Consider the following 26,862-nt stretch of genomic DNA (forward strand, 5'->3'; position numbering starts at 1 on the left):
CCGATGAGGCAACGCAAGTAGTCGGCCTCTTGTTCAACCTTCTCTCGCAGTACTTTTCTCGATGCTTGCATTGATGAGATCGTGGGCGTGAGAAGGATTCATGGCGCGAAGGAGCGGATGCTTCGGTTTCGGGTTCCGCGTGCATTCTCCCAGGAAAAGAATGTCACCGAGACCGCTATAGAACACATGGAGCTTGTTACATAGCACAGATCATGTATGAAAGTGGAGAGCCGCTACAAGGAAGACCTGATACGTTTGCTAGCAACTTCCGCGATGGCGCGCATTTGGCCAAGGCCCTAAGCCTCAACAAGAAACATCCCGCGACAACACACCCTTGCCCTGTATAAGGCGCCGATTAGAGCCTTCATCCTGCAACCGTTTAAATTGCTGGTCGGCTCATCATGGCTCTCTCGTACGAAAAACTGACGGACGGCACCGTAGCATTATTGCGATGCGCTGGCTGGTAGGAGAACGCTTAGTTGTCCCGAGACGGGGCGTGCTTTCGTACGTAGGACGAGCAGAGTTTACGATGGTGCTGTCGGATGATTACTCTCAGCTCGTCTCTTGTATGTGGTGAGTCGTGTCGCTGCCCGTGGAGGTAAGGTGCTATATACGAAGGCTGGTCGCGCCTTCCTCGATCACCGTACTTCTTCCTTCCTTCTGTAACCGTTTGCTCCACTATCATACAAAAGCCCACAACGCCCATATGAGTACCCTATCTCAACTACCAGCAACTAGACTGCCACGAGTCCCTCAATCTACGTCAAAGCAAGCCAACATCCTGCCAAACATGACGCGAGAGACCCCTGCCTTTGGCACAAGGCTTCTACCAACCCTGATTGATGACATTGCCACGACTGCACCTGATCGTGTCTACGCGTCGATACCAAAAGATGATGCAGACTTATCAAGAGGGTTCGGGAATGTCACATACGCCGAGTTTGCCCAAGCAATCGACTCACTCGCATGGTGGCTGGACGAGGTACTTGGTAAAGCCGATGGTACATTTCCGACCTTTGCATACTTTGGACCCAGAGATCTTGGATACACTATGGTGGTAGTAGCAGCAGCAAAAACCGGCAGACAAGTGCTGTTGGCTTCTCATCTCGCATCGCCAGATGCCCATTTATTCCTTCTGGAGTCGTTGGAATGCACTGCTGTGGTATGTGCCTCTGAGATGAACGAGTTAGCTCAGTCATTGCAGGCCAAATTCAAGAGTGCCAAGTACATCAGCGCAGAATCTCTGGTTAGCTTTCTGACTGGACCTGGGTACTCGTACAGACCTAAACGCTACGAGTATCTGAAACCATACTCAAAAGCACACTCGGATCCTGTCATGATAGTGCACACATCCGGAACCACAGGAATGCCAAAGCCCGTCATTTGGACTCACGATATGCTAGCGTCTGTGGATAGATTACACACTCTTCCAGGTAGTGTTGCAACACAGATAGCAGGTCAAAGTATTTACTGTGCACTGCCTGTGTTTCACACTTCTGGCATGACTGCCAGTCTGCTTTCGCCTGTATACCTCAGCACAATCATCATCCTGGGACCTGCTGGAGTCCGACCAGACAAGAAGACTGTACTCGGGGTGCTACGAAATGCGCCAGTCAGCGCGGCATCATTTCCACCCTCCCTCTTGGAAGAACTCATCGCAGATGCCACATGTCGAAAAGCACTAAAGGATCTCAAGAAGATTGTGTTTGGAGGAGCACCACTGGCCGCCTGGGCAAATCGTATCGTAGCCACCGAGTTCAACGGCACAGTCTCATCAGCACTCGGTAGCACAGAAGGAGGTCTCTGGCTGACAGGAGCCTCGCCTGATCCTGCAGATCAAGGCTACTTCATGTTCCATCCATTCATGGCTCCTGAATTCCAGCACACAGACGCAGATCTCTATGAGCTTGTCATAAAACGTACACCTCAATCTGAAGCATACACAAACTTCTTCCGATGCATCGACAGCACGCCATTACATCTGGCAGCACATTTCGACTTGAACGGCAAGGACAATATTACAGAGTTTAGGACGAAGGATCTATTCTCACCGCATCCCAGCAAGCCTGGGCTCTGGAGATACAGATGTCGAAAAGATGACTTGGTGCTTCTTAGCGGTGAAGTCAAGATGTACGCCGGTGCTATTGAAGAAGCCATCTCAGCGCATCCGGCAGTAGTAGCCGTACTTGTGGGTGGCCAATACCGTAGCAGGCCATTCTTGTTAGTTGAGCCATCCGCACCGATCAGCACTGCCGAACAGGAAGAGGACTTTGTGAATGACATCTGGCCCACGGTGGAAGCAGAGAATGAAAAGCATCATGAATCTGCAAGACTACAAAGAGAATTGATGATCATAGTTGGTTTTGAGAAGAGGATGACGAGAACGGCGAAAGGAAGCGTGGATCGCAAAGTAACGTTGTCCGCATTCGAAAGGGATATTGAAGAGGTCTACGATTGCTGGTCAAGTAAGCTGTAGTCAATCTTGGGATGTTGAACTCGAATTCACGATGAGAGCACAAGATCTCGTATTGGTGGGATGGTGTTTTGTTTTCTCCATTTACCCTTGCTTGTTGTAAGCCAACGCCGCGCGCCATGCATCAAAAGTCGTGCCTGATATGATTAAAATACAACCATCTTCTTTCCCATCTACACTGAAGGGCAGGAGATAATCCTTCGTCGTGAACACATGTAAAACAGCATGAAACAGAAAGATCCATCTAATCTTGCTTCAGAGGGGTATATCTCTCTTCGATACCGTTCTTTGTAATGATCATCATCTGCAGGCCGTCACCGACCTCAATGTGTCTCTCGACGGCACTGGTGAAGGCATCCATGACAATCTCCTCGACATCCTTTTGAGGCAGAGGCTCAGGAACACGAGGTTGCAGAGCGTGACCCTCGCCAGAACCGGGGATGTACTGGTTTCTGAAGTTGACCTGGTTGTCGAGGAAAGGCATGATCAAACTTGAGGCAGCACCGGCGGCGCGGCACTGCTCTCTTTCGTAACTGCCTACAGGGTCGTATGAGTAGAGGGCACCCTTTCCTTCCTCATCGATTCCACCGAGAATGGCGTGAACGTAGTAAGGGAAGAAACGCTTGTTGTAGAGGATGTGAGAGAGGCGCTGGGCGCAGGCAGAGACGGTCATGGGCTTGTTGTGGCGGTAGTGGTACATCTTGACGATGGTGTCGAGTTGCTCGGCAAGGGCGTGGCCATCAGCGGCGAAACCGACAACTGAGAGAACGATGCGGGCGCCCTGCTTCTCGGGACCTTCGCCGCCGATGCGGAAGAGCTTGGGGGCGTAACGGGTGTTGATGTTGTAGCCGGAGGTGTGGCGGGTGTCACCAGCCATGATGGTGAAGTCGGCACCCGAGATACCTAGAGTACTACCACCGTTGTCGGTGTATCTGCGACATGGGTTAGGAGAGATCTAGATGGCGCATGATGAATAGCAGGCGTACGGGTAGAAACCAGCATGTTGGCGTGGGCCTGAGTTGACTGTGACTTGGGGCGCATGCGAGAAAGAGTAGCCAGGTTGGCCGTTGGGAATAGCGACTGTCACTGAAGATGCCATGATTGTTGATGTGTTGAGTTGGAGAAGAAGGTGATGTTTCGCAGATGTCTTTGTCGAGCTAGCTGTATGCTTCGTTCACCTCCGGAGCTTGGAGTGACGCTGTCGTTGGCGGCCTCAGTCCACCGGCAATGCCAAGACCTCCGACCGCCGCATCCCGCCATCCGTCATCGCAGATGCAAAACATGGCTAAAATTTGGTTGACTGTTTGCATGCCATTGCGATTAACCATTCAATCACATTTCATATGCGGCCGCCGAGATATTGTAGAGCCAGTCATAGTACTTGTGAACCTAATTATCCACTCTCAACAGAAATAAGAGAAAGTCTGCGTTACAGCGACAGCAAACAAAAGATCGAGTGTAAAGCATCGACTGCCCCACGTGTGTACGCAGTTTCCGTTTTCCATCAGTCATAATACCGAGAAGCCCTCAATTGCGCCTTCCCTCATAATCATACAATCCTTTGTGACCTCTACCTATCTCAATAGCACAGTCTCTCGTTCGCCATGGATCTCGTCAACCAGTATGTCAATTCGACTCTGCTTCTGCTTTCAACGCCATCCTGACGCGACTTTCTCAGCCTCACCGACCGTCTCTTGTTTGCCGTGCCCAAGAGTAATTGGCCCCTCATGACCACTCCATACTCGTCGCAAATCATCCTAACGCTTTCTCCCAGAGGGCCGTCTTCACCAAGCATGTATCGAGCTTCTCCACGGTTCGGACATTCAGTTCCACAGACACTCGCGTCTCGACATTGCTCTCGTCAAGAACTTCCCCATCGCCCTCGTCTTCCTGCCCGCCGCTGATATTCCCACCTTCGTCTCTGAGGGCCGTGTCGACCTCGGTATCACTGGTCGCGATCAGGTCGCCGAGTACGAGGTTACCGAACCCCCAACCGAGTCCACCGGTGTTGAGGAGGTCCTCGACCTTGACTTTGGTCGCTGCAAGCTGCAGATCCAGGTTCCGGAAAAGGGCGAGAACGAGGATCCCAAGTCCCTGATTGGCAAGAACATCGTTACCAGTTTCACAAACCTCGCAGAAGTCTACTTCAGAGAGCTCGAGGGTAAGAAGGCAGGAGAGAAGCTGAGCACCCACATCAAGTATGTCGGTGGCAGTGTTGAGGCTGCTTGCGCACTGGGTGTCGCAGACGGCATTGTCGATCTTGTCGAGTCCGGCGAGACTATGCGCGCAGCAGGCCTCAAGGCCATCTCAACTGTTCTCGAGACCACCGCCATCCTCATCCGCTCAAAGAAGCCCTCCAACCCCGATCTCGTCAACTTGATCGCAACTAGAATCCGCGGTGTCATCAGTACGTATCGCAATCCGACTTAAGCTAGATCCCGGAAGGCTAACAATGACAAACAGCTGCCCAAAAATACGTCCTTTGCACATACAACGTCGAGCGTAGCAACCTCGACCAAGCCGCCAAGATCACACCCGGCAAGAGAGCACCTACCGTCAACAGCCTGGAAGAGGATGGCTGGGTCGCTGTTTCGGCCATGGTTGAGCGCAAGAAGATTTCCAACGCCATGGACGAGCTGACTGCCATTGGCGCCACTGATATCCTTGTTACCAAGATCGAGAACTCGAGAACCATCTAAATGGTTGATGACTTGTTTGAATGGATGCAGCAGGACTGAGAAAGCAAGACACTGGTCAAAATCAGGTCAAAAAGCACACATAGTGCTGGAACGATGTACGAGCGCTGCTGAACTATAAGCATTTCATGACTGCGATGCACGCATGATGTCGTATGAGTCGAATTGAACATGTTCAATCACATGCCGCTGGTGGAGATCGATACACGGATAGATCAATTTGTAGTTTCTCAAAAGATAATCAGAATACGATTTTCGAAGACACAAAGTCTCAACGCTGAACGCAGCAAACCCCTAGAACGATGCCAGAAAAGAAGTAGCAATCCAATGCCGTGCAGATGGAAAACAGAACATGAGCAACATGGTATAAGAAGAGATGGTCCTCAGGAAGAACGAAATCACTCGCTGTCCTCGGCCACCTCCTCCTTGACCTTCTTTGACTTTTTCTTCTTCTTCTCCGACACCTCCTCGCCATCCTCGTCGCTGTGCTTTCTCTTCTTCTTTTCCTTCTTCTCCTTCTTCTCCTTCTTTTCCTCGCCAGGCTCGTCGGGAGCAACGTAATCTTGTTGTCTGGCCAGCTTCTTTCCCTCCATCTTCTCGCGCATGGCGTCCTCTCTTCTCTGCTTCTCTTGTCTCTCCTTTGCTTGCTTGGACAAGAAGTACTCTCCACTCTCGATTTGCAAATCGACCTTGCTCTTTTCCTGGGCGGGAGGGAAAGGTGTGTAGGTTTTCTTCGTCTTGTCTGTGACGACGTGAGGCACACGTCTCTTGCTCAAGTTGCGCTTCTTGAAGTGAGGGAGGAAGCGGTCCCAGTTTTCGTTTACGAGTTCCGGATCTTTTGCCAATTCGCGCTTGATCATGAGTTCTTTGATGTGGTAGATTGGGTGGATGTTGTTCATGCAGTCCATGATGATACGACGGAGTTCCTTCAGGCCTTTGTAGCCGCCCATTGCGGAGACCGTGTTACCTTGGACCAGGATGTAGCAGGATGTGAGGAGTTCGAGGGCCTTGAGGGTGCTGCCGTTGGGTCCGAGGATACGTTGTCTTCGCTTTACGAAGCGCTCCTTGTTGCGCACCATTCCTCTGATCTTGATGACGTCGCAAGCCATGTCGTCTTGCAGGATCTTGACTGCTTGGGGTGCCGGTACACTACGTGCCAGTAGTTTGATGAGATCGCGCGCTTTCAGAACAGCAGCCGGGTCGTATGTCTTTCGTGTCGTCTTCACAGTCATGCTACCCTCCACCAAGTCCAGCGTACAGGCGACTCCCATCTTTTCCAGCGATCGGGTGATCAGCGGCCATGATGCCTTGAGGTATGTTTCGCGGTATTTGGGGAAGAGAACGGAGAAGGAACTCTCCTCACTGAATGTTCCGCCGAGGTTGTCTTCGGGTTTAAACTCGTCTATCTGCATGGGACAAATCAAATCAGCTTTGGGTTTTCCTGTGAGAGGAGACACCGAACGAGTCAGCGCGGCGCAAACTCACCTGCCATTTGTCGATATCTTCCGTATCCCACGGCTTGTCTACGTTATGTGTCGAGGGCATCTTCGCGGTTGTATGTGTGTAATGCACGGCGATAGTGTTTTTTGCTATCGAGAAGTTCTTGGACTGCCGGAAATTCATGGACTCTCGGCCTTGGCGCAATGCAACGCTCGGATATAGACTACTTATCCCCGCATTATCTCATGCATCAGGACACCTCCGCAGATAGACAAGCAATTTGGCGCGATAGAATGTCAATCGACTTTGCAATTCGTGATGAAATTTGTAGAGGTATTTTTATGACCCAATACGCTCTTCCCGTATTCCGAAATACTCCATGCTCCCTGTATGTTTTGTGGTATACCTTTGCCTACTCCATATTGTATAACCAAGACTGTGCCTCTTGCACCATCATAATCGAGCTCTTCGAATAATGCATGGTAGCTTTTAAAGGTCAAACAGCTTCTTGAGCTCGGCAGCAGTGTCCTCGGGAGTCTTGACAGTGTGACCAATAGTGCGAGAGTCCTCGTAGATCTCGTAGTCGTTGCCGCCCTGGTATGTCTTGTCGCCGAAGAAGTGGATGGTGGTGTAGTCGGTACCGTGCTGCTTCTCGGCCTCGACGTGCTGCAAGCAGTATGTCTTGTCCCAGCCTCTGGGGAAAACGTCGAATGAGATCTGTCCACCGATCGAGTATCTGCGTATATTGTCAGCTTTCAGTCTCGTCTAACAAGCATGTTTCGGGAGAGGGCTCACGTCAAACCAAGGTCGGGGAAGGCAGCCTTGATTTCCTCGACAAACTTCTTGCGAATGCCGTGCTCAAGGTCGTGCTTCTCGTACTCGTTGCGCTCCTCAATGCTGGCGTTACGGCCGATGGGGCTGACGTTGATCATGCCATTGCGGAACTCGATGAAGGTACCGCGCTTCTTGGGGATCTCGAGGTCGGCGATGTAGTGGAGGATGAACTTGACAAGCTTCTGGTACGACTCCTCGCCGATCCACTTGATGAAGGAGGATGATGCGAGTGGGACACCCATGCGGTATGCGGTCAGACCGTTCTCGGCGAAGCAGAAGTCGAAGAGGCTGGTGACAGGGACTGAAGCAGTGCCGAGCTGTTCCTGCTGCTTGACGAGATCGCTACCGCCAACGAAGCCAATCGCGACCTTGTGACGAAGTTGCGAGAGGAGGGCGAGCATCTCGGGCGAGACCGTCTATACATTCATTAGCCCTCTGATCTGCGTCAATCTTCTTCTGCGTCGATACACACTCTGCGGGCAGGGGTAAGAGTGCCGTCAACATCGAAGAGGCAGATGGTGTTCTTGACCGGGCGCTGGTCAAGCGCCGGAATTACTGATGCTGCTACGGCTGCCATTGTGTCTGAGTGGATTGCAAGAGATGTACAAAGAGTGGTGAGCAACAAAAGCGCTGCTTTTTGCTGCGATTCAGGGGTACAGCGATCCCTCAGCTTTACGACCTCGATCAGGGTCTTTGGACAGCGAGGGGCGCAAAGAGGGGGGCTGTTGCGCACTGGCCATTTCATCATATGCCTTTTGCTTGCGACTTGCTCTTGTCCCATACACTGCTTATACCATTAAGATAGGTGATTAGCCTGGCCCTTCGTAACACATTCTCCTCGACAATATCGCGAAACAGTACTTGTCAGTCGGATAGTCACCACTATTGGACTCTGGTCGCGTCGTCAACAACTGTCCTCATGTAATCTCGCTACGGACAGCATCGCAAATCTGCAGAGAGGGGCATTGAGAAAGAGAGCCCCTTGATTTGTTATGTAGTCGGTATAGATTGCTGTTATCATGCGGTCGGTGACAACCAAATGGGTTTGTCCGATCTGGAAGGCTCCTGCAGAACAAGTGATGCGATCTCGAAGTACCAAGTGACAGCAATCACAGCTTCCATTCTGCATCAGTATGCTCGCTACATCCATACCCAATGATTTGTGCAGTCTTTGCGTTTGCTAACTCTCGGCGTCGGAAATATCTCAAAAGCGTCATTCATCTCTGAACAGTTTTGTGCACTCTCACAGTTTTCGGCCACTTCTGACATCGAATATCGGTGAGACTGTTGCTCTGCGCATCAACACAAGAACAAACCTCTTCATCGCCTGGACCAGACGCAACATCAACGCGAGCGCGCAGCCCTTCTAGAACATCCTCTTCATCTCACAATCACCAGCACCTACCCTACTTATCTTCTGTCGCACTCTGGTCGCTATTAATCATGTCACACAGAGGCAACTTTCGCCCTGGTTACTCCACAGATGGCTATGGTGTTAACCGGGGGAATGGTGGTAGCAGTGGTTTCCAACCCATCAACGACAGAAATCCTGAGCCATATCCTCCTCGCCATTCTTCTAATGGATTCAACAACGGATTCATCAATGGACACAACAACGGATTCATCAATGGACACAACAACGGATTCAGCAATGGACACAACAATGTACACAGCAATGGATACAGCAATGGATATAACAATGGATTCAACAACACCATGTCATATGCATACCGTCCATTCGCTGGCCAAAACCCCTTCCAAGGCAATCCTGGCTCGTCGAGCGCTCGTGAGGCACACGACGCGTTGAAACTAGAAGAGAGAACCAAGAAAGCCGACGAGCGCGCCGAGAAGAAGAGACTCAAGCAAAGCGGAGATCTTGTTCTTCCTATCACCAATCGCCACCTCGACAGAGACATGAGAAAAGCCTTTGTTCCCCTCGCACAAGAAGCAAGAGATAATCTCGCTCGCATCTCCAGAGAGGCGCGCGCTGAGTACGGTGACTCGGAGGAAAAGAAGCTCAAGCATCTCGAGTGGGCAGTAGAGACCCTCAGCGCCGTGGCCTACAGACACTACATCCATATCCTTGGTGTCGACAGGTGCATGCAACAACAGCTGAGCCATCTGGAACGCGAGGAAGATCCAAGCACGCTCCCCGAGTACGCTAGAGTTGACCTTGGATCTGGTCGAGACAAGAAGAAGCCTGGCAATCATTTCAGGAAGGGAAAGCAGTCCAGCAAGACCACATAGGTCAGCTCTATGGCATGACAGGAAAAAGGTCCATCGATCCACGAAAAGAGTTGTTACCACCTCATGGCCCCGACAAGACCCAAGGGAACGCAAGAGAGACCACGACAGCAGTCGGAGATGTTCGCGAAAAGCATACAGCCAGGAGGACGGGGTTTCTAAGTCTATGTCTGACGATGCTGAGAGGGAACCACCAGCCACAGCTGATCAAGCGTATGGCTACAACAGAGTTGCCAGCCCTGTATATTGTGGGCATCTTCTTTCCTTTCTGCAACACCCTACTAATGATGATGCCACAGATCATGAAACAACAGGACGACACGAGAGATTCATGGAGAAAGAGATCTTCTCCTCGTACAGTATCGGTCACATGCACACTTTGCTTCGAAAGGAACGAACATTGCTTTCGTCGCCGTATGGAGCAAGTCATGATCAGTAAATATCAGTGCATCAATCACATGCTTAATGGAAGTATTTTATTTGCTAGAGAGCGTGATACAGATATCTTCCCCATGTCCAAGTCACCGAGGCTACATCTTACTCCTTGCGTGCGATTGCCATTTAGGTCAGCGTGCGGTTCATATGTCATGTCTAGTGGAGGTTTGTCGTGAGTACGAGGCACAACCCGCCTGCTTGGTATCCAGCGATGTATCTACTGAGGAGCAACCTTTAACACCGGCCGGTCTTTTCAGTACCTTCCGATCTCTGGAGGGGGTGTGCACTGTTGAGACGATCCGGAAATTCGGTTGTTTGGCCTAGGTAGCTTTCGCGCCGCACTTCACAACAAGAAATCCGTGCATTGTTTGAACCAAACGCAACATCGGCGCCAAACTCGAATCAGCCCTTGTTCTCATCCTGGGAGACTTCTTCTCTTCTCGATTACCGTCAAACTCCATATTATCCCCTGAAATCGCTAACATCGTCGGTCGTGTCTGACAGGGCCGACTTCCTCGCTGGTATAGCTGCCAGTGGCTATGGTGCTCCCTCTGGAATTGACAGCGATGTTGGCTTCGGCTTCTGTGACTCCCCATATCCTGACCCATCTCCTCCCCGCGGGTTCTACGAGGACATTGATGGCGACATGTCATATGATGACGAACCTCCCTACAGCGGCGTTTCCCTCGCCGAGCTCGACACTGCTATGAGAGTGGGGAAGCCCAGAACAACGTCCAAGAAGTCGAAGAATTCGAGACAGGCTAAGAAGAGGTCCAAGAAACTCAAATGGCCAGAAGCTGTCAGAAAGCGCCAAAGAAAAGTCTCGCATTGCAAGAGAGGCGCGCTTCTTTGAATCTCACAAAGCCGACCCTGAAGAAAACCAGAAATTCAAGATCGAACATCTCAAATGGGCAGCCGCTCATTTCACTACCCCAGGCTTAGCAGACTATAAATCCTACCTTACTCCTTCTCTCACGAGGAAGGCCTGCTGAAGACAGCACAACAGCTTGAAGATAAGCCATCTGGTACGTCGAAATCATCGGCTCTACTCAAAGAGCATTCTTTTCGCACTGGCATCTACGACTAGGGGACGATGTGTAAGGAGAGAAAGTACAAAGACAAAGAGACCCGCACCCAGTTCTACGAATGGGCGCTTCTTCAGCTGGACAATGTTTGGCGTTCAAGGTTGGAAGCAACAATCAAAAGACAAGAGTATCTTATCAACAACCCACACACGAAGAAGACTCGCAAGGGGAAGAGAGCAGAATTGTGCCGCAGAACGCTCTCCGACATACTCCAGTAGAGCGTGAGTATGTCAACCATCTCAAATCGCTATTGATGTGCGTCTCTGAAACCCTTGCGCGTCGACCATGGCCTCATTTCGCGCGACGCGCAGATGGAGAGTCTAACGCCGAAGGCAAGCGCGCCCGCAAAGAGAGAAAGGCACTACAAAGAGACGAATATCTTCTGAATGGGTTCCGGAAGCGAATCGAGAAGGGCTGGCCAAAGCCCGTCAAAGGTCTGGTCGATGGCATTCCTGTTGAAGATCTCATCCAACAAATCCGGCTCCTGAATCACAGACTTATGGGTATGCAGTTGCTTCATCTACCGAGTGTGTTCAATCCATCGTGTCAATTGTTGACAAGGCTTATCTCCTGGAGGAAAGTCCTGTAGACAACGGTGATCGCGGCATATCCGCCGAATCACTTGAAAGTTTGGAGAACTGTCTCAAGATCAGAGACATCTACGATCAATGGCGAGCCACTGATCCATCTGACTTGGAATGACTGGTAGATTTCGTTAAGAGGAATTCTACTTGAAGACACATCATAGCACAAGAGCCAAATCAGGCCCCAAATCAAGCACTACTACTCTTTTGCGATCTTGTTCCTTTGTCTGTACAGGTAAATTGATGCATTTTTCATCATGCTCTATCGCTAACCGTAAGATGTGGTACATACAGGATTTCAACAGATTGAGAGATTGTCATTCATACACGCGCCATCGAGCATTTGCTCACATTCCCGTACGTTGTCGTTTTGTATCGACTTGACAGTGCCACTGTGCAACCAGAAATATGCGGTCGTGGTCACTGAGTTCTATAGGAATGTTGTGAGGATGTAAAGCTTTTTTTTCGCATATCTGCTTGGCCTCGGAAGCGCGATCTCCATGCTCGTCACCAAGAAGGACGCTTCTCAGATTGATTGGTGGTATTTTGAGAGGATCGTTTCAGAACACGAAGGCGAAGTGGGGTCTACCGAGCACTGTCTTGCATGTGACGGTGTTCTTCATTCGATTTGGGGTAATGTCTATTCAACGGCCTCCGCGATACTCTCATAATGCAAAACTAGAACCAATTCTTCCTGAACAGCCAGTCTACTGCGCGGTCCACCCTTAGACCGCTGCCCATATCTGTGACACGCAATGCTTCCTTTGCTTGCGCATTCGAAAACCCAATTTCCATGATCTTGCCTATAGCCATGCCACTTGTATCCTCGGTCATTCCCTCGAAGCTCAGCATACTCAATCTGTTGAACGTGTCAACTCTATGCTCGATGATCGGGCTCACCTTCCTTGGTGACCATGTTGGAGACTGCACTCTTTCAGCGCTTCGAGTGCTGGTGGAAGGAGACCTAGGAGAGGTGGGTGTTGAGTGCCTCTTTGGAGTCGGCCTCTTGAGCACCTCCGGAGCGACTGCACTATCACGTCGACTCAGCAGACACGACGACTGTACTTGGTTCGCGTTCCTCAGAGACATCTGACGGTAAGCCAAGTTGATCTCCGCATTCTGACGCTTGCGAAGCAATGCTTTGGTTGCATCTTTGATATGCACGCTAGCTGTGGAAGCAAGTAGTCGTTCTTCGTAAAGCTGGGAGACAGGCTCTCGAAAGAATCTGCGACGGGTCATGCCAGATTGTGGTGGTGTCCAGTCAGTCCATTCGTTTAGATGCGCAAAGCCAAAACCAGCACAGGCATCTTGGAATCTCGCAAGCTCCAGCACAACAGAGGGTCCGAGTGATAGGATGTATGCAATCCATTCCTCGATAACACGGCCCTGTGCCAAAGGATCTGCAATTTGCCCGCCAGTGTGACGAAAGATGCCACAGTTTTGTGCTTTGGTTGTCTCTCCTTCGTAGTGCTGCATCAATGAGTAAAGGCATTCCCAGATCTCCAACATGTCATAGAGTTGCTCCGCAGAAAGACCAGACATATTGCCAGCAGCGAAATGGTCTGGCGCATTCAACAAGATGCCCTCCATCTCGATCTCCGGGCTGAAGCTCAAAGTAGCAGCACAGCCCTTCTGATGCGCCAAAACCCCGCCTTTCAGCCAGTCGATCTGACCTCTAAGATCATGCTCACGTTCTCTGTCGCAACCAAACATCTTGCAGAAGGACCAAATACGATATATCGCGTTATCAACCCTTGCACAGCCTTGCGTGGTAAGAGAGGACACAGTCTCTGGACGTAGGAACGACTGACACTTCGTCGCTAGCATTGCTTTCAACTCTTGCATGATGCGCTGATCGTGATACACGCATGACATGTAAGCCGAAGGCGTGATTTCAGTGTGTTCGAAGAAGTCTGTTGCCATGAAGTTGCCAAAAGGAAAAGGCGAAAGCTCTCTCAATTCCCATGCCGGCGGTGACACATTGAACAATACGGACTTGAGGAGGCGTAATTTGTTGTCCTCATAGTACCTTCTTGTATTTTTCGTGAGCATCGACAAGGACTTTAGATCTTCAAAAGACAACGCAGAAGCCAAAATTTGATGATACACTGTCTCTTGCTCGAATGCTAGGGCAGGGAGCTTCTTGACAGTGGATACGTCCCAAGACAACCATGTTGATTCGGCGTCGTTCAAAGCAGAGCAGCGCACGCTCGAAACCCTGCGAACATCGTCTTGCTGATCCTTTGACAATTGATTGCGAGAGGGTACGGACTGGTGACGCACTAGACCTTCTGCCGCCTCGGGTATAGCTATAGCAAGACTGGGTCTTTTAGTCTGGAGCCACTCTCGTTTACGTGACTTTCTAGGCAGCGTTGGCGCTCGAGATACACTATTCAGAACGAGGTCGTGATTCGATGTCTCATAGACGACACCCTCGTCAGCGGTTGTGGGCGAAAGCCTCTCGGTGATCGTGCTGAGATGCATTTGTAGATCGTGAACGGCCTCGCTCAAGGTGGGACTCGGTGAGCGATAATTTGATGCTTTTTCCTCCAGTTGCTTTCTGTGAGTTGGACCAGGAACCTGAAGATGTTGAGACAGACAGGCAGTGCGCGCAGCCTGTCCATCCTCTATAACATCGTCAAATATTCCTGCTTTCACAGGATCTGTGATAGAGAAGGCGGCGCTCGCAGACCGCTTGGGTACGTCTAGAAAGTTCCAGTGCGAGTTCTGCACAACGTCATCTGGCGAGTCTGCTCCCAAACTTGTCATGGACGAGTTTTTGCTGTAGCACGAGATGACGTCGAAGATCTCGTCGTGGAAGACGGTGTTGCTCGAGACTGAGGATCTGCTATTTTCGCGGCTTGATAGGGATCTGGCTTCGCTGCCCTGACTTTCTTCTAGAGAATCTGTCGTGCGGAAAGCTGGATGAATTGAGCGTTGATTTATATTCAAACTCTGTGGCGACACCGATCGTCGTGAAATACTGGTCGTTGGTGCACGAGCAGGCTTAGAAGGCTCCGGGGTAATAGGTGCTTCTTCGCCTAGCACCTGACGCAGTTTGCTGCCGGGAATTCTCACGGAAAGCTGTGGTCGAAGAGTTTTATCTAGCTTTCGCGGACGGGATATGTCAGCTGTTCTTTCGAGCGGCGCTCCTAGGTTTTGTTGAGGTTTCCTGTCGTCCCATTGTGCAACTCCATCTCGCCAGACTCCAATTCTGCTATCGAAGATTCCATAGAGATGATTGCCAGATGCTGTGATGCGGTTGTTGAGAGTGGTGGCAGAAGGGCTCATGCTGGTCGAGTTCCTTTTTCCGATAGCGTGTAGAACCTCTTCGTTTGGAGAAACGGCCATAGCAATATCCAAAGCCGACATAGAGTATGTGGCTACACGCGGCGGTACTGCATGCAGGACTGTGCCTTCTTGTTCTCTCGAGGGGAATCTCAGCTTGCTAATCCAAGAAGCTTTCTTCGGGCTGCTCGGAGAGACTGTTTTGTTCATCCTCGAAGTCGGGTTAACCATAGCTTCGTAGATTGACGAGGTCTTCGGTCTGGGGGGCTCTGTCCCTCGCCTGGAAAAGATTGAAATACTCCGTCTACACTCACTATCGATCTGACTTGAGAAGCGAGAGTCTAATCTATGCTCCATAGTAAGGCTAACAGGAGGGACCTGATGGGAAAGAAGTATACTGGAAAAGTGACACTCACCCAGGCGAGTCCAAGCTTCTGTCGTCAAGTCCTGCTGGTGTTATGTTTCCGAAAATGAGACATAAAGAGGACGGAGTCGCGACAAGGCCTGAAGATAAGGTGACACTCGGGGGTATGGCAAGATAATGGGACACACGGGTGGGAAAATGGAATGCTGTCCCGCCAATACATCCACGAGGCTCCCACATCCTGCAACAACCCGGCACCCAGAGCAATCAAGTACCAACTAGGTTGTTAGACCTTGGGCGAGTCCGCAGAGGTGAAAAACAGAGTGTTGGAAGTACACGCAGAGTAAGCTGAGAGGATGGCCGAGGCCGATCTCCCCGCTGTTGCTCCCGAAAATAGACTCTTGGGAGCGTTGTTGCACAGGGCTCCCCACTCCGCTGATCGACTCGGAGTATTTCCATTCGTGAATTTTGATCCATGCTCTGGTGCTTCCTTCGTGTCTTTCGCGAGGATTACAATTATCTGTGGGAGGGCAGCTGTGACTTCTATATGTTGACCGCGAAGTAAGACATGTAGTGCTTATTGCGAAAGTCAACAGTAAGGAAGCCAGTGTGCGAATGGTGCACTAGAATCTTACATGTGTTTGAGGTCGGGCGGCGCATGAAGACATGCAGCTAGCGGAACCTTCGTCAGCTGTGCATACACATGGCAGATTTTTCGAGAATTTTGATCAACGCATATGGATTATCGGGACGCCCTATCTAGCCAGAGGACCGGAGTTGCATGTGCAACCTCACTCCTTACAGTGGACTTTGCCGTGTTGGTCTTGTCCTCCGAACACCAGAGCTTACGAAACTTGGGTGGACAAGCAACATTTCCGCAAACGAGGCGTGGGGAGACCAATATTTGGGTTTCGGGGGCTTGCTGAGCACGGTCTGCGGCTGAGCGTTTGACGGCCTCCGACAAATTTGGGGCTGTCGTTGGTCACTTGTGCTCCAACATGGATCAACCACAACGAGACACAAAGCCATTGCTGAACCTGGAACTGTCGGACCTCCCCGTGTGTGCGAAGTCCTGCCATGTTTGAAGCTGTCTTAAGGTACGAACATATCTGTATCTAAAGCGACTATATCGAGACTAGTCTTTCCCAGCGACTCCCCGCGTCAGATCTGTCGATACAAGATAGTACTCACTACTGTGCCTTGTTGCAGCTTGTTGTTGCTCTGCTCTGACCTTTGCCAATGGGCAAGAGGCTAGACTTTTGTGTATGCAAGCAAATGTCATTCGGAACACATACAAATTTGAGAAGGATCTATGGTTTAGCGCTTCTCTGTGATGCCCCTGATCAGTGTTATGCATTATCTACTATTTACTACTACACAGGGCTTCCGCATCGCTCTCAACTACTATTATCTACATGCTTCATCACCAGTTAGGCAGCGCGGCGACTCTCCTGGCCTCATTGAGTCTGCTAATAGCATCGGCCTTTCTAGCCAGATTTTCCATGCTCTGTACGGGATCCTCCTCGTCACTGTCGTCTTCCTCTTCGCTCGACGAGCTATCATCGTCAACTTGCATGATCGGTTGTGTTGCTGGTCTGGGTGCTGCGCCAGTGTTGGTGATCGAGCCCTGAACTGGCTGTGTGGAGGCGAACTTGGCAGCTTGGATCCTGCCCATTGAACGTTGGACACCTTGCTCAATCATATGGCTCAAGACCTGCTCTTCGTTCATTTTGACCAGATTCTCCGGCTGCCAGAAATCTTCAGGCGCCATGTTCGCGGCGTCATGCAACCGCTGATCTGCCTGACGTATGAGTTCACGTGTATCCTGCGCATTGTCCCAATCAAATGCGTGCGGGTTGATGGTGCGGCCTGCATTCGAGATACTAGCTGAGTGGCTGGAGACTACATCACTGATCCTGTCACTCGAATCGGCTGCGAAGAGAGGCTGAGTCGATGTCAGTCTATTGCCTTTGGTCGGCTTGTCAGAGATGGGCGTGGGTTGAGATAGAGCTCCGAGTGCTTGACCTTTTTCCATCATATTCTTCAAAGACTCTTCTAGACCTAGAGAGCGCCTTCTAGTCTCCGACTGCTGAGCTGACTGTTTTGCGGGGTCTTCTTTAGAAGAGCTTGAAGGTGGCTTCGAAGTTTGCCCATCTTCCAGAACGCTGCTGCCATTGACCTTCTTCGCAGGGGTCTGCCTTAGGTACGGGCCAGCATGCGTGTATGGAGGCGCAGTTGATGGTGGTGGCTTGAAGAGATCTGCATCTCCGAGGATACGACTTCCCTTGTTCTTCGACCGGCGACTTCTACGCGCCTTTTTGTTGCCAGTATCAGCATGTGGTGACTGTTCAGAGGGATATGCCGAAGGTAAGGTAAATGGTCCACTGTCGTAATCCTTCTTTTGTACAGGAATCGATGACATGAACACCTTCGCAGGCGTCTTCTTAGAATTCGAGGGGCTAAGAAGAACGTCCATTGCTTGTGTAGCAACACTCTTCTCCTCTAGCGTAGCAGCAGGCTTCCCGATATCTGGTCGAGGGTTGGTCCTTGGCTGAACAGAAGCATTCAGATGGGTTGTGCGTGGGACTGTCGGCACCTTGAACGGGCCGAATGAGCTTTGGCGGCGCTTTGGAAATGGCATCTTTCCATCAGACTTCTTGCTGCTCGAAGCCTTGTCTAGCGGAGGATCTCGGGAGTCGCTCCTCCAAGGTTCCATCTCCTCGACGTCATCCGTGTCTGGATCCATTCGTTTGTCTTGGATTTTCCTGTCCTTAGAGATGTCTTTGCGTGACTCGCCAGGAATTGGGTTGGAAGGTATTGCCTCCCCGGACTCTTCCATCGCTGATGACCCAGGGACTTCTTTGGCAGGTGACAAGTCAAGATCGGCGTCTGGCTTTAGCGAGGTCATGCTCGCTTCGTCCTCAGCGCCAACTTCCGGGCTCGAACTTGGAAACACAGGAGTGGAGTGCGTGGCGTGCTCGATCTGGTCCTCTTCTAGCATAATACCATCTTCTGCTGTGCTTATCTCAAGTCCAGGCATCTCCTCCTCTTGAGATAGGACTGGAGTGTCCGGATCTGCAACGACAATAGTATTGCTTGTGGGCTGGCCACTCAATTTGGGGAGCGCTTCAGGGATTGTGATGGTACGAGGTGCTGACGATGGACGAAGCACCTCAGCTCTTGCTGCAACCTTGAGAGCTGCGCTGCCGTGAAGGATGTTGGTCTTCTGGGTCGACACTTGGGCGACGGGCGGGCTGCTTCTCATAGCACTTGCACGAGGGGAAAGCAAGTTTTGCGGGTTGTGCACACTGCCTTGGTCATCTTTGTTCTGGGGATCTTTGTTAGGACTGCTGCTATACATGGCCTCGGAGCGTTCGACAATTGCATTGAGCTCTTCATCGGTAATTTCATTGTCATCATATGACGATTCTTCATCGGAGGAGATGAACACACTGTCATCGATGGATTTACTATTGCGTGGTCTTGGAGGAATAGGTGTTGGCTTTGTGGAAGAAGACTTTGTCGCCAGCTGACCATTCTTTTTGAAAGGCAATTTTGACTGCCGTAAGCTCTTAGCTGTGGGCAAGTCTGGTGAGGATGCATTGCGGATCACATCGTGCTGAACAACCTGTCTTGCAGAACCCGGCCTCACAGGTTGTGTGGCAGGAACAGAAGCAATTGCAGGGGTTACTTCTTCGTCGACAGCTACCGACAGTAGATCAACCTTTTGACCACGTGCGCTAGGTCGAGCCCGTATGCTACCAAGCTTGGCCATAGCAGATCGCGGCGCCATAGGTGCAGTCCTTTTGGGTGTCGAGATGACCGGAACCTTCGAAGCACTAGCTGCTCTTGCATTGCCAAACTTGGTTTGAGGAGTCACTCCCAGTGGAGTATCAGTCTTCTGCTTCTTGGACGAGGTAATGATCACTTGTACTTCAACGTTGGAAGATCTTCTCCTCTTCGTACTATGTTCTGTGGCCGGTGTACTGCTTGATCCAGAGTTTGTATCCTTGGGAGTGGTCTTGCTACTGGAAGTGCGGGGAGTATGAGCTGTAGTCAAGACTTCGGTTCCAATACTGCTACCCAGCGGACGATTGGGGCGCGATGGGCTTGGTCGCCCGGCTTGTTTATTGATTGCAGCTTGTTGCTCCCAGGCAGCCATCTGCTGGTTATAGTCGCTAGTACGCTTGATATCGTCGTTGAGGCGGCGTCGTTTGACTTGCTCGTCTTGCTTCTTGGCTTTGTCCAGAGCTTCAAGCGACTTTCTCTGTTGGTCTTCTCGTTCTCGTCGCTCCTCTGTCCTCTGCCTGTCATTGCTGAGCTTTGACTGTTGATGCATCTTCTCCTCAAACTCTCTTGCCCTGTTATGGTCTGATCTCTTCTTGAAGTTCCTAGCTTTCTCCCGCTGCACTTCAATTCTGTCGCGAGCTTCGAGATTGTGCTCGAACAGGAACTCGACGGAGGGCGATATTCCGGGTTCCACAGGGTTTGCTTTGGCTGCTTCTCTCTTTGCGTTGTTGAGCAGACTGCCAGCTCTACTGGTAACTTGTCCAAGTGGGCGAAGGGGGAAGAATTCTTTGGCAGCACGCTTCATTTCGACATTCTCAAGGCGACAGGCTATAAGGAAGTCGTCCTCTGTCTGAGTGAACTTTTCATCGGGTCCGGTCGAGTATTGTCCGTTTTTTGACTGGCTCTGAACACGAGCGTGTGTAGATGCTGCCTCATCTTCAGCCTGCAGTCGCTGGCGAACTTCGGCGTAGTGAAACTTGACCGAGTCGTCGGATCGATGTCGAAAGCGATGATCGCGGAGTGTTTTCCATGTTTGGTTGTTGCGGATAGCGTGGACGAAGTGTGCGTCCTCGTCGTCCGTCCAGGCAGCGGCTCGGCTGACTCTTCGTTTTTTGAGAGCCGATTGAGTGGTCTTGTTCAATGCAGCTGCCTTCTTCCTGACACTGTCCACACTTCTGGTCGGAAAGCTTTGTTGTTTGATCTCCGTATGACTGAGACCCTTGGCAATTCCTTGCATCAATATGTCCTTCTCTTCCTCTGACCAGAGATTGGAAAGATTTTGTGTGCTGGTTCCAAGAGGCTCGCTGCTGTCCAGACTTTTTCTCTTTTTGGACTTTGATGAGCCAGCTGGGGTCCGAATGATGGAACTACTGAGCCGGGGTTGTGAATCCTCCGATATAGGATCGGCGAGATCATGCGCAGTGTCTCTGTCTGCAGATACGGCAACGGTAGTCTGATTGTGAGCTGCAATCATGTTGGGCGGCTTCTGAGCGCTGGGAACGGCATCGAGAGTGGTGTATTGGGACGCCGTATTCGCTGCTTTGGGGGGAGTCTCAAGATGTGGACGGGTTGTACATTCTTCGTGAGGCGAGCCGAGTTCGGGAGAGCGGACAAGGTGGTCCTCGTATGAATTCTGCGAAAGTGGTTGCGAGCTTGGAATGGTCTGGCTGCTGGGCGGGAAGTGGGCAGTGGATGGCCGGTTGATTCTTGCTGGGATAGCAAAGCCGTCATGGTCTATGCGCTTCTCAACAGGGCCTTCGCCAGATTCGACCGGATGGTCCGGATCGAGGTTGTCGAGAGTGGCTCCATAGCGACTAAGTTCAAGACGTTTTCTTTTGGTCTCTTCGTTCTCTTCCGCTGCAAAGGCTGAGATGGGGGGGTGTAAGTGCGAGTCGAATGGGACTGTGTCATCTCTATCAAGACGGAGCTGCTGGATCTGAACTATGCGCTGGAAAGGGTCTGCGATTGCTCCGAAGATGTCGACGACAATATCTCGCATGTCTATGTCGGCGCCGCTGCTGTCCTGGAGCTTCTTGAAATAGCAGTCACTGATAAGGAAAGTCAGTCGGGGTGCGGACGAATCATGTGTGGGACCCAACTCACTTCCTGCGACCGGCGCGATAGTTCTCGCTGTAGCGTTGCTGAATGAGCTCCCATACGCTCGCAAAAGTGGCATCCTGATCGACGGGGATAATGAACGACGTGGGTGGCTCGGGATGTAAGTCCGGAGGTTTAAGCACGCGAGCCGTGATGCGCATCTTTGGAGGACGCATGGCGATAGATGTTTGGAAGGATAAATCGAAATTGGTCGTGAGGTTGTATAGAGATGTCGAAGTGGAAAGAGTGACGGTATCTGATTGAGTGACGCGCACGCGACTTTCTTGTGGAGAGACGCGTTGAGTGGTCCGAGCCCGTTCAAAAGATTGTCCTTCTTCACTCCGAGGCGAGGACGACCAGCGGGATACGTTTCAGCACAGAAAGCTGCTGTTAGTCACTTTGCCTTCGTCGCACTGATTCAGACATGTACAGCAGGTACGTAGAGTCGGAGTAGTAGCTTGTAGGAAGGCGCGTTACGGTTTGAGTTCATTATTGAGGTGAAACTCTCTTTACTACTGAGAATCTCAATATGCTGTCGACTACGCGAGATGCTAAACAGTCCGATCAACTCACACATCACACCACGCATGAGTAACGCATCAGCCGACCCGCATAGTATCTGAATTGGAAGATGAAGTGTATTTGCACATGTACAGTATCTGAATCAAATAAGGTCCGACCGTTTCTCCTTAGCCTCCGAGCAGTCCTGACCCGCTAGAAGCCTTGACCAACTGTTCATTACTCTAGAGGACGCACTGTCTGTACCAAAGACGTTTGGCTCTGGTTCCCGCGTTGAAGGCCACCTACGTTACTCGTGAGATCATGATACACTACTTACTTGTCCGGCCAAGGACTCGGTCAGTCACGTCTTTAGGCATACAGTACACAGGATCAATCTTCTGCAGGCCTGGATATTGCAGCAAGCTGAGACCTGCAATGCCAAAGTGCGTGTGGAAGACGTCGACCATGTCGCCAGCTCTATCTGAGATGCCGCCCAAATTTGGATCCTGGCACTTCAGTATGAACTCTGCGAGCTTGGTCTGGTCGATCCAGTGTATCCGGTCGATCATGGCCAAGCTACTCACGACCCACCAGCTGTAGCACACGTCTTCAAGCTTCTCCGGTCTGCCATTGAGGCCGCCATTGGGAAGTTGTCTCTCACTGAGCCAACCACCAAGCTTGTCGATGTCGACAAGATCTAGACGGTTGGCGATAGCGAGGGTTCCGACGCAGGTAAAGACCTGGCCAGAGTGTGATTCGGCGCCTGGACCGGTTCCGTAGCCACCATCAAAGTTTGCGCAAGACTGTACGTGATCGATGGCCTTTTCCACATCGACCAGATGCATCAGACCAAGCAGGGAGAGGGCATTGAACGCACCGTAGAGGAATCGAGTGTCGGTCTCACCCCACTCGTCACCAGCGAAGGTACCGTTTTCGGGCTGTTGTAGGCTAGCGATGACTAGAGATGGTCAGTAACAGCAACAAAGCAATCATTTGAGTATACTGACAACGTCCTATGCGATCCTTGGCGCCTGGCACTCTCTGCTCCAGATCTGCGAAGGCATCCATGATGGCGAGAATTTGGACGGCACTGACGGTGTACAAGATGTGAGGATCATGGCCAGGGGCGGCGCCGAAGCCTCCATTCTCGTGCAGGCAGGACACGACAAAGTCAAGCAAGCCAGATCTGGGCAGGGCATCTGGTTGGCCAAGTAGATACAGCGGAGTCAGGCCCCAGTATATACCACTCATGCGCAAGTGCTCCGTGAGCCAGTATTCGAGTTCATCCTTTCGCTGCCTGGGGCGTCAGTCACGAGCGGAGGTGGTCGGGGGCTAGAGGGCGGCGGACCGTGTCAAGAGATCGAATGTAGTCGACGTGTTTCTGAGCGTAGAGCTGGAGTCCGGTAGGCAGGTCGGAGAAGCCTCCACGTCCGGGGCCCGCGACAAGGGACATGATGTTGGTAGAAGCCGGCGGGATGAGGGAACGATGCGAGATGAGCTGTTGCGATATGGGTTGAAGGCGATTTGAGTGGATGCGATTTGAGTGGATGCGATACGGCGGACACGGGGTAGGGTGCGGCGCTGTCAAGGCAGGCGCGGAAGGCAGTTGGCGGTCGGCGGTTGGCAGTTGGCAGTTGGCAGTTGGCGCGGGGTGTCGATGCATTCCTCGAGAAGCGAAACCCCCTTGGACGCTCGAGTCATTGCAAGACAAACTCACGCCCTCCACTCAACCGCTACACTCTACCAACTCTGTTTCTGCCCTGCCTCGCACAGTCTGTCTCTTCCGTCCTCTCTCACTCCAGCAGCAGTTATTGCCGACGCGCAAAGGCCGGTGCTTTGAGGTGCATCGCCGAACAAAGGCGCGTCTCGCTACTGGGGCCACTGCAGCCGAAGCCCCCCCTGTTGAAAGCGTCGTCCGACAAGAACGAGAAGCCCACCCTGTTCCTACACCCGCCCTCGTTGATGGGTAAACGACTTGGAGCCAGCAAGCAGGAGCAGCAGCAGCAGCAGCAGCAGTAGCAGTAGCAGCACCTGCACGTACCGCGACACGCCTCCAAACAGCTTGTCCGTCTGCGCCCAAGCGACAATGGCGTACAAAGCCCCCGACGCTCGTCCCAAACACATGAGCAGCCCCATCTCTCTCCACGGAATCGACATTTCCTCTCTGGACGCTCGCGATGTCTTTGGTCTAGGCATGGACAGTGGCTTGACCGCTCTGCCCTCGCCCTCGCCGGATCTCTCTCGTGCCCGCGAAGACGGCGACCTCCAGAGCTTCCGTTCCGCTCACAGTCCTTCGCTTTCTGCTGGCCGCATCACCGACGACGCGACCGTCTCCCACTTTGATCCGCCGCCAGACTCTCGTTCTCGCTCCGTCTCTACATGGATCTACCCTTACCGTAAACCTCCTGGTTCCTCTCCTGCCCTATCTATTCGTGCCAAAGACTGCGACGACGCTCCGAGTAAGTTGGCTTGCTGCCTATTGCCTGTGATTGTGCCCCCTTCCTGCAGCTGACACCTATCAGCAGCGCCCCTACCGGTCGTCCCTCCTTTAGATCAAAGTCATCGGCCCTTCACTGCCGCAGGTCCACACCCCTCCACTGTCGCTCCTTCTACTTCGCCATCGAATCTCGCCTCGAACAGTTCAAAGCCCAAACCAAGCAAGAAACGCATGCCCAATCTAGGCAGATCAAAGTCTCTACGCGCCGAAGACCAGTTGAATGACTTGATCGACACCAAATCAAAAACAAAATCTCCCGTCGTCAAACAATCGAAGCACGGTGTACATAGCAAGTCCACACCAGCCATCGAAATGCCGCCCATGCAAAAGCCGCCGCCTGACAACAACCGCAAGTTTATGGGTATTATGCGCGATCGCTCGCAGGACAGAGCCGATGCCGATGGAGCCAAGGCAAAAGCAAAGAAGGAGAAGGGTCAGGACCATGTCTACAAGAACAATAATACATCGGCTTTCTTTGATTTCCGCCAGAGCTCATCGCGCGCAACAGACGGCTTCACCAAGGCTAGCAAGGGATTGCTGAGCAAGATTACTCGCGGAGGCAGCAATCATGGGAAATCTCAACCGACCACTGACGACGGTGATTATGTTGTACAGGTTCTCAACAAAGGTCTCGTTGAGCAGACTCGTCTCACGCGGATTGCGCAATCGTACGATGACTGCAAGGACAAGACAGAATTCTGGATGCCTGCTCTACCATGGCGCGCAATCGAGTAAGTCTGATGCCTCTCTGTCACCGTACTTGCTAACCACGTCCAGCTACTTGAACGGCAAGTGTGAAGAAGAGGGTCTTTACAGAGTTTCTGGCGGCGTCGCTAATGTCAGGAAATGGAGAAGACGCTTTGACACAGGTAATGCTTATACTAATAGGTCAGTATGAACATGCACTGATTCAAGTACAGAACTCGACATCAACCTATTGGACGAATCAGAACTGTACGATGCTAGCATTATTGCTTCCCTATTCAAAGAGTGGATCCGCGAACTGCCTGAAGATGTCTTCCCCAAGGATTCTCAACAGCGCATCACATCGCAGCTTCCGAGCGAGGTACCGGACAAGGGTTTGGTCCCAGAGATTCTGCGCCATGAGCTCCAGCACCTGCCACCATTCAACTACTACCTTCTGTTCGCCATCACTTGTCATCTGAGTTTGTTGCTCGAATACCAGCACAAAAACAAGATGACTCTAGACAATCTGTATCGTTGCTTCAATCAATCGCTGAAGCTTGACGGTCGTATCTTCTACACACTCGTTGGAAATTGGAGGTTGTGCTGGGCTGGCTGCGTCACCGAGAACGACTACCTTGTCAAAGAATACGACTATCTAAAGCACCCTTATCCTCAATTCATCCAGGATAGCTTGGCTGCCAACGAGCGCGCCATATCTTCCTCCGAGAGCAGCGCCCCTCCTACCAACGGGGCTTTCAATCCAGAAGCTCAACGGCCTGCAACATCGTACACCCTTCTCTCGCAGTCTAGCGACAGCGACGAGCCCTTCATCACTCCGGTCAAGAAGAACAAGCGCAGCTCTTCGGATGTCACTGGTCTGTCACCTATGCGCTTCAACGCCAGCCCTCTTCACCGCGGACCTACCTCGGACCCTTGAGGCTGGCCACATATCGTTACCACGTTGCTGTTCATCTTTTAAGAGTGCTCGTGTGTGCAGGTATCACGGCCCTGTCGTCACGAGACGAGTAATACAACAGGCTGGACCTTTTATTCTGTATCCGGATCGATGGTTCCGTTTCCCTGCACCCTTTCCACCATCGCCCGTCCGGTTTTTACCTCCCTCTCTTGCCTTTTTCGATTTTTGTATGTACGAGTTGATATACCCCCTCAATGTTTTCTGTGCTTTTACTCTTTTTTCTTTCTTTGCACTCGGGCGTTTTTTCTTTGGGCCGGCAATATGAAAGGGGCGATTGGGAGAGTAGGTAGAGGTTGAGTTGAAAGCAGTGGACAAAAGATTAATGATAGCCGAGTCTTGGAGAAGAGAGAATTATTCTGTACGATCACGGATTCTAGGGAATGCCTTGTAGCGGCGTTTCTGAGTAGTGACTAGTTTTTCCATGCAATATGAGGTGTGGAAAGCCTTCGTCACACCAGATCCACTTATGTCTTGACTTCCTTGTTAGTACAACTATTTTATATGTGGTATGGCCAAGGCGCTGGGTGGTTGATGGTAACACCCTGACTCGATTTATATACCATCATCCACGCATCGACATCGCATAGACAGAAGACCAGATCTCTCAGCGGATCAATTATGACTCTAGCTACCTAAATTATAGCATGTAACTTTCATCGACCGACGCGCGGTGGAGCTATCTCACGATGTTCCTGGGACCAATTTCTGGAGAGAACAAACGCCGATGGGACAATACATCGTCTATTGTTTGCATGAGCTCAATTATAAAAACATACTGTCAGAACAACATTTGAATCCGCAAGTCAACAGCGGTCTGCTCCAGGCCGATAGCAAAGGGGAAAAGCAGAAGCAACAAGAGAGGAACATATCAA

The 26,862-nt window shown here is 51.4% G+C and overlaps 11 protein-coding genes across 11 annotated transcripts; 5 read left to right on the plus strand and 6 right to left on the minus strand.

The window, feature by feature from the left end:
- Positions 1 to 790: 790 nt before the first annotated feature.
- Positions 791 to 2,476, plus strand: AUEXF2481DRAFT_6919 (uncharacterized protein; the record flags this gene model as incomplete). Its single annotated transcript, XM_013486281.1, has 1 exon — positions 791 to 2,476. The coding sequence occupies one exon, from the start codon at positions 791 to 793 to the stop codon at positions 2,474 to 2,476; it is 1,686 nt and encodes a 561-aa protein (XP_013341735.1).
- A 241-nt stretch (positions 2,477 to 2,717) lies between these two features.
- On the minus strand, positions 2,718 to 3,572 carry AUEXF2481DRAFT_6920 (uncharacterized protein; the record flags this gene model as incomplete). Its single annotated transcript, XM_013486282.1, has 2 exons — positions 2,718 to 3,405; positions 3,460 to 3,572. The coding sequence occupies 2 exons, from the start codon at positions 3,570 to 3,572 to the stop codon at positions 2,718 to 2,720; spliced, it is 801 nt and encodes a 266-aa protein (XP_013341736.1).
- A 577-nt stretch (positions 3,573 to 4,149) lies between these two features.
- AUEXF2481DRAFT_67555 (uncharacterized protein) lies at positions 4,150 to 5,172 on the plus strand (the record flags this gene model as incomplete). Its single annotated transcript, XM_013486399.1, has 3 exons — positions 4,150 to 4,186; positions 4,248 to 4,880; positions 4,937 to 5,172. Coding segments are annotated over 3 exons (906 nt in total), but the record flags the coding sequence as incomplete, so codon positions are not given.
- A 395-nt stretch (positions 5,173 to 5,567) lies between these two features.
- On the minus strand, positions 5,568 to 6,714 carry AUEXF2481DRAFT_67727 (uncharacterized protein; the record flags this gene model as incomplete). Its single annotated transcript, XM_013486415.1, has 2 exons — positions 5,568 to 6,575; positions 6,655 to 6,714. The coding sequence occupies 2 exons, from the start codon at positions 6,712 to 6,714 to the stop codon at positions 5,568 to 5,570; spliced, it is 1,068 nt and encodes a 355-aa protein (XP_013341869.1).
- A 384-nt stretch (positions 6,715 to 7,098) lies between these two features.
- On the minus strand, positions 7,099 to 8,020 carry AUEXF2481DRAFT_47653 (uncharacterized protein; the record flags this gene model as incomplete). The annotated part of the gene is made up of 3 exons (XM_013486394.1): positions 7,099 to 7,345; positions 7,405 to 7,859; positions 7,916 to 8,020. 3 exons carry the CDS (start codon positions 8,018 to 8,020, stop codon positions 7,099 to 7,101), a joined length of 807 nt encoding a protein of 268 aa, XP_013341848.1.
- Positions 8,021 to 8,886: 866 nt separating this feature from the next.
- AUEXF2481DRAFT_31426 (uncharacterized protein) lies at positions 8,887 to 9,690 on the plus strand (the record flags this gene model as incomplete). The annotated part of the gene is made up of 1 exon (XM_013486326.1): positions 8,887 to 9,690. One exon carries the CDS (start codon positions 8,887 to 8,889, stop codon positions 9,688 to 9,690), a length of 804 nt encoding a protein of 267 aa, XP_013341780.1.
- A 1,578-nt stretch (positions 9,691 to 11,268) lies between these two features.
- AUEXF2481DRAFT_90611 (uncharacterized protein) lies at positions 11,269 to 11,909 on the plus strand (the record flags this gene model as incomplete). Its single annotated transcript, XM_013486426.1, has 2 exons — positions 11,269 to 11,646; positions 11,703 to 11,909. 2 exons carry the CDS (start codon positions 11,269 to 11,271, stop codon positions 11,907 to 11,909), a joined length of 585 nt encoding a protein of 194 aa, XP_013341880.1.
- A 116-nt stretch (positions 11,910 to 12,025) lies between these two features.
- On the minus strand, positions 12,026 to 15,732 carry AUEXF2481DRAFT_42156 (uncharacterized protein). The gene has a single exon (XM_013486376.1). It carries the CDS (start codon positions 15,434 to 15,436, stop codon positions 12,470 to 12,472), a length of 2,967 nt encoding a protein of 988 aa, XP_013341830.1. The 5' UTR covers positions 15,437 to 15,732; the 3' UTR covers positions 12,026 to 12,469.
- A 1,134-nt stretch (positions 15,733 to 16,866) lies between these two features.
- Positions 16,867 to 21,505, minus strand: AUEXF2481DRAFT_31430 (uncharacterized protein; the record flags this gene model as incomplete). Its single annotated transcript, XM_013486327.1, has 2 exons — positions 16,867 to 21,280; positions 21,336 to 21,505. 2 exons carry the CDS (start codon positions 21,503 to 21,505, stop codon positions 16,867 to 16,869), a joined length of 4,584 nt encoding a protein of 1,527 aa, XP_013341781.1.
- A 431-nt stretch (positions 21,506 to 21,936) lies between these two features.
- On the minus strand, positions 21,937 to 23,487 carry AUEXF2481DRAFT_110168 (uncharacterized protein). The gene is made up of 3 exons (XM_013486475.1): positions 23,179 to 23,487; positions 22,838 to 23,123; positions 21,937 to 22,788 (listed from the first exon to the last, which is right to left on the minus strand). Exons 1-3 carry the CDS (start codon positions 23,281 to 23,283, stop codon positions 22,160 to 22,162), a joined length of 1,020 nt encoding a protein of 339 aa, XP_013341929.1. The 5' UTR covers positions 23,284 to 23,487; the 3' UTR covers positions 21,937 to 22,159.
- A 218-nt stretch (positions 23,488 to 23,705) lies between these two features.
- AUEXF2481DRAFT_343070 (uncharacterized protein) lies at positions 23,706 to 26,333 on the plus strand. Its single transcript, XM_013486476.1, has 4 exons — positions 23,706 to 24,289; positions 24,353 to 25,058; positions 25,105 to 25,196; positions 25,248 to 26,333. Exons 1-4 carry the CDS (start codon positions 23,917 to 23,919, stop codon positions 25,949 to 25,951), a joined length of 1,875 nt encoding a protein of 624 aa, XP_013341930.1. The 5' UTR covers positions 23,706 to 23,916; the 3' UTR covers positions 25,952 to 26,333.
- Positions 26,334 to 26,862: the final 529 nt, after the last annotated feature.

Source organism: Aureobasidium subglaciale (assembly GCF_000721755.1).
Source record: "Aureobasidium subglaciale EXF-2481 unplaced genomic scaffold scaffold_17, whole genome shotgun sequence".
NCBI lineage: Eukaryota > Fungi > Ascomycota > Dothideomycetes > Dothideales > Saccotheciaceae > Aureobasidium > Aureobasidium subglaciale.